At 53.8% G+C, this 5,495-nt stretch overlaps 2 protein-coding genes across 2 annotated transcripts; both read right to left on the bottom strand.

The window, feature by feature from the left end:
• Nucleotides 1-3,496: 3,496 nt before the first annotated feature.
• LOC134420473 (olfactory receptor 14J1-like) lies at nucleotides 3,497-4,015 on the bottom strand (the record flags this gene model as incomplete). Its single annotated transcript, XM_063160640.1, has 1 exon — nucleotides 3,497-4,015. A coding segment is annotated over exon 1 (519 nt), but the record flags the coding sequence as incomplete, so codon positions are not given.
• Nucleotides 4,016-4,114: 99 nt separating this feature from the next.
• On the bottom strand, nucleotides 4,115-4,360 carry LOC134420474 (olfactory receptor 14I1-like; the record flags this gene model as incomplete). The annotated part of the gene is made up of 1 exon (XM_063160641.1): nucleotides 4,115-4,360. A coding segment is annotated over exon 1 (246 nt), but the record flags the coding sequence as incomplete, so codon positions are not given.
• Nucleotides 4,361-5,495: the final 1,135 nt, after the last annotated feature.

Genomic DNA, 5,495 nt, shown 5'->3' with positions numbered 1-5,495 from the left:
TTTATGTTTAGTCTGGGAAAATCAATGAATATGTGTGCAATATACAGAATATAAACAGAAACTTTCCTTCACTCAGCCTGCAGGGCTTAGGGAGGAGCTGTCCCCCGTGCATCCCCCTGAATAAATAATGCTGCTTTTTAATGCTGCATTGGGGTTAAGGAGTTTTCTATTTTACCAAATTTTTGGTAACACTCCCACTGCCAAGGAAAGTTCTGTCTGCTGCTGTTCACAAACACAGAAGGGCTGGTGGCAGATGTTGGGCTCAGAGGTTGCCTGGGGCACAGTGACCATGAAATAAATAAGTTTTCAATGTTCTGGGAAAGAAGGAGGGGCAGAAACAAAACTTCTACACTGGAATTAGGAAGGGCAGACTTTAACCTGTTTAGGATGCTGATTTTGGGAGTACCAAATCAGGTCCTGATTTTTTGAAGAAAAACATCCCTTAAAAACAAAGGGGTCCAGGAAGGATGGACATGTTTCACAGAAGTAATCTTAAGGGGAAGGAGCAGCCTGTCTCAATGTGGCAAAAGATGAGCTAGTGCGGAAAATGACTGGCCTGGCTGCCCATGGAGCTTTTGTGGGAACTCAAGGGTAACAAGAGGTGCATCAACTTTGGACAGAAGGTCAAGCAGCTTAGGAAATGTTTAAGGATGTTGTGAAGTCATGCAGAAAAAAAGTCAAGAGGTGAAAGCTCAATTAGAGTTTAACCTGACCACTTCTGTAAAAAAAAAATAGACAAAGTTTCCACAATTAAATTAATAGCAAAACATGGGATTAGGAGAACCTCTACTCTTTATTGGATGCAGTGGGGAATATAGAAACTAAAGATAAGGAGAAGGCAGAGCTACTTAACATTTCGTTTCTCTCAATTTTCGATATTAGGGCAGGCTGTCCTCAGGACAAGTGCTCTGCTGAGCTGGTAGATGGGCACAGGGAAGAGAACAGACCCCCGTAATCCAGGGGGGAGCAGTTGGTGACCTGCTGAGCCCCTCAGATGCTCACAGGTGTGTGGGATCAGATGGGATCCATCCCAGGGGGATGAGGGAGCTGTGGATGAGCTCCCCAAGCTGCTCTCCATCATTCACCATCAGTGCTGGCTCAGCAGGGAGGGCCCAGAGCACTGGAGGTGCCAGTGTGAGCCCATCCCCAAGAAGGGCTGGAAGGAGGATCTGGGGAACTCCAGGCCTATCAGCCTGACCTGGGTGCCCAGCAAGGTTATGGAACAGATCACCTTGAGTGCCATCACAGGGCACCCACAGGATGGCCAAGGGATCAGAGCCAGCCAGCGTGGATTTCAATGTCTGCACTGATGATCTGCATGAGGGGACTGAGTCCAGCATCAGCAAATTTGCAGATGACACCAAGCTGGGTGTGAGTGTGGATCTGCTGGAGGGTAGGAGGGCTCTGCACAGGGCCCTGGACAAGCTGGATCCAGGGACCAAATCCAACAAGCTGAGGTTTAACAAGTCCAAGTGCTGGGCCCTGCATGTTGGCCACAACAACCCCTGCAGTGCTACAGGCTGGGGACAGAGTGGCTGGAGAGCAGCCAGGCAGAAAGGGACCTGCAGGGACTGATGGACAGCAGGCTGGACATGAGCCAGCAGAGTGCCCAGGTGGCCAAGAAGGCCAATGGCTCCTGGGCTGGATCAGGAATGGTGTGGCCAGCAGGAGCAGGGCAGTGATTCTTCCCCTGTGCTCAGCACTGCTTGGGCAGCACCCTGAGTGCTGTGTTCAGTCGTGGGCCCCCCAATTTAGGAAGGACATGGAGGGGCTGGAGCGTGTCCAGAGAAGGGCAACAGGGCTGGGGCTGGAGCGTGTCCAGAGAAGGGCAACAGGGCTGGGAAGGCGTCTGGAACACAAACTACCAACTCCTGTGAAGAGCAGCTGAGGGACCTGCAGTTGTTTATCCTGGGTAAAAGGAGGCTCAGGGGAGACAAGGCAGTGTCAGGGCACAGGTTGGACTTGATGATCTCCAAGGTCTTATCCAACATCGCTGATTCTGTGACTCTCTGGAACCACCCTTGGAGCAGTTGCAGGAGGAGCCCTGGGCCTCCTCTTCAGAAGCTCTAGCAGCCCAGGTCCCTCAGCTTCTCCTGCCAGCCCCAAAGCCCATCCTGTCAGTCCAGCAGAGCCTCTGCAGCCCCTCCTCACTGCCCAGAACCGGGAGCCCCAGAGCCAGACACAGCAGCCCAGATGTGCCCCCCTGGCCTGGGGTGCCTCTGGCAAGGGAGCAGCACCAGGCACTGCAGGAGCCTGCAGAAAATTCCTGCAGCACTTGTAGGATGATCCTGCTGCCCAAGGGACGTTCCCATGGTGCCAAGTTAGGAACTGCAATGGGAGTGGGGCCAGAGAGGAAAGGGCAAACAGGGATGGGCTGTTTGCAGGGCAGGGAAGAGGGGTGGGAAATAAGAAGAAATGTGTAGTAGGAAGCGTAAAGAAAGCAAAGAAATTTGTAGCAGGAAGAGTAAAGAAAGCAAAGAGTAAAGAAAGTAAAGGAAAGTGAAGCCAAGGAAATGCTCAGGGCAGTTTGGGGGTGGCTGCCAGGCAGCCCTGGCTCTGAGCAACAGCGTCTGCAGTGGGACAGGAAACTCCCAGCTGATGGGAACAAACTTTCTGGCTGACTGCAGATGCCACAACAAACCTGAGTGGTTTCCCTGGTGACCCCACAGCCCTTGCTGGCCCCAGGGGCTGTGATGGCATTTGTGCTGCCTCAGGTTCATGTCCCCACACCAACAGCATGGGTGTGCTCCCCCTGCTGTGTGCAATGCAAACAGGGGCTCCTCAGCCAGTGTTGCCGTGTCTGTGCCTGCAAGGATGGGGCACCTGTGTGAGCTGGGGGAGAGGCCAGGTCTGCAGAGGGGGGATGTTGTTGGCAGCTCCATGAGGATGCCCTGGGATGCTGCCCTGGGCTGTGCAGCGCACTGGGGATAGATCAGCCCCTGCTCTGCTGCTCCTTCCCATCTGCCCCAGGGCCCTTGCAGAGCCCCAGCCATGCTGTTTGCCCCCAGCCTGCCCACAGCCAGCCTGGGGCTGCTCACAGGACTTTTCTGTGCTGAGCATTGGCCTGGGCGTGTTCTTGAGAGAGCCTGGGCAAGGAGCCTGGAGCCCCCAGGGCCTGGGCTGAGGGGTCACTGCTGCCCCAGCAGTGCCCATGGCCTGTCCCTGCTGCAGCCCCGGCACTGCCACCCCCAGGGCTGTGCCCGGCCCCGAGAGCACTCAGGCCCTACAGTAACACCAGGGCCACCAGGGCAGTGGGGCAGGGCCACGGCAGCAGCACTGGCAACACCAAGTTGGCACAAACAATGACATCACTTTGTAGAAAATATTTAAAATTTTAAACAAGGACAAAGAACCTCCAAAATGAAAATAACAAGAAGTATTAAAGGTTACTTTTATTACAAGTGATTTGCAAATACTGGCCAGAGGTTTAATGTTCTAGAAACCATCCAGTCCTCAGTCTCCAAACTGCAGCCTTGAGCTCCTGGTTCCTCAGGCTGTAGATGAGGGGGTTCAGGGCTGGAGGCACCACTGAGTACAGAACTGACAGGGCCAGATCCAGGGATGGGGAGGAGATGGAGGGGGGCTTCAGGTAGGCAAACGTGCCAGTGCTATAGAAAAGAGAGACCACGGCCAGGTGAGGGAGGCAGGTGGAAAAGGCTTTGTGCCGTCCCTGCTCAGAGGGGATCCTCAGCACAGCCCTGAAGATCTGCATATAGGAGAAAACAATGAACACAAAACAACCAAATGATAAACAGGCACTAACAGCAAGCAGCCCAAATTCCCTAAGGTAGGATTTGGAGCAGGAGAGTTTGAGGATCTGAGGGATTTCACAGAAGAACTGGCCCAGGACATTGCCATGGCACAGGGGCAGGGAAAATGTATTGGCTGTGTGCAGCAAAGCATTGAGAAAGGCACTGGCCCAGGCAGCTGCTGCCATGTGGGCACAAGCTCTGCTGCCCAGGAGGGTCCCGTAGTGCAGGGGTTTGCAGATGGACACGTAGCGGTCGTAGCACATGATGGTCAGGAGACAAATCTCTGTTGCAAGAAAAAAAAAAATCAGAAAGACTTGGGCAGCACATCCTGTGTAGGAGATGTCCCTGGTGTCCCAGAGGGAATTGTGCATGGCTTTGGGGACAGTTGTGCAGATGGAGCCCAGGTCGCTGAGGGCCAGGTTGAGCAGGAAGAAGAACATGGGCGTGTGCAGGTGGTGGTCACAGGCTACGGCGCTGATGATGAGGCCGTTGCCCAGGAGGGCAGCCAGGGAGATGCCCAGCAAGAGGCAGAAGTGCAGGAGCTGCAGCTGCCACGTGTCTGCCAATGCCAGCAGGAGGAAGTGGCTGATGGAGCTGCTGTTGGACATTTGCTGCCGCTGGCCATGGGGACCTGTTCATGAAGAAAGGACAGCAAAGATTTAGAGGAGGTACCTGTCACCAAAATAAAAGCCATTTCCCATATACCCTCCTCTGGAATAGACACACACACTCTTTTTTGTTTTTCTTTGGTGTTCTGGGGTTCTTTTAAAAAGCTTCTCCCTTTCTCTGCTGCTGTTCTTGGATATCAGAAAGCCTCAGAATTTCCGCTGCCCCCAGGGAAACAGAGTGCATTCTGTGAGGCAAAGTGATGAATGTAAAGTGCGGGTAGATGGTCTCACATTCTGACCTGTTCAGAGTTTCTCTGCGCTTTAACCTTTCTCAGGTGGAGGGGGGCCACATTCCAATGATTCCCCTATAATGTCACCAGGTCCTGGTGAGAGCAGATGGATCCACCACAGCCCAGCTCCACATTTGAAGCCAAAACCTCATATTGCTCATTTTCCAACCCAGAAGCATTTTCAGTGTCAGAACACCTCTGCATCTCCTCTTAAATCTTATAACTCAGAGATGCTCTAGGACAGATTTGCACCCTGGATTGAAGCTCCCAGCTTGGACTGAAATCTCAGGGACACTCCCAAGTGTCCTTATGCTGACATTGGATGAAGGGAGATGCAGCTCCTTCCCTGGCTGCACTGACAGCATTGCCCAGAGCCGGGCAGTGGGGACAGTGTCACCCTGAGCCAGCTGTGCCCCCTGCCAGAGCCCCCAGGGCCAGTCAGCTGCTCCCAGCCCTGTGCTCTGCAGAGGGAACTGGGCCCGGGGCTGCAGAGCTGCTCCACGGCTCTGCTGCAGCTCTGCCTGCACAGGAAGGGCTGCACGCCTTGGAGCCCCAGCCCTGAGGACAGAGGCTTGGCTGGGGGCACAGGAGGGAGGGGGCTTGTTCAGAGGGAGGGGCTGCACTGGAGGGGATCCTGTGGGCATCTCTAAACTCTCCCTGCCACAGCATTGCTGGGTGTTGTTTTGTCTCCTTGCCTGATCTTCTCTCTGCTTCCTGGAGATTTCCCTCCTGCAGGTGTTTCCCTGTGCCTGATCACTCCTTGCCAGCACTCACAGACCACAAAACTCTGTGAACTTATTGATCACTTAAAGTAACAGTTCAGATGTCTCAGGAATTTGTCAAAA

The sequence above is a fragment of the Melospiza melodia genome, chromosome 7 (genome assembly GCF_035770615.1).
Source record: "Melospiza melodia melodia isolate bMelMel2 chromosome 7, bMelMel2.pri, whole genome shotgun sequence".
NCBI lineage: Eukaryota > Metazoa > Chordata > Aves > Passeriformes > Passerellidae > Melospiza > Melospiza melodia.
The sequence above is the reverse complement of the archived record's forward strand: the minus strand, read 5'-3'. Positions and strand labels throughout refer to the sequence as shown.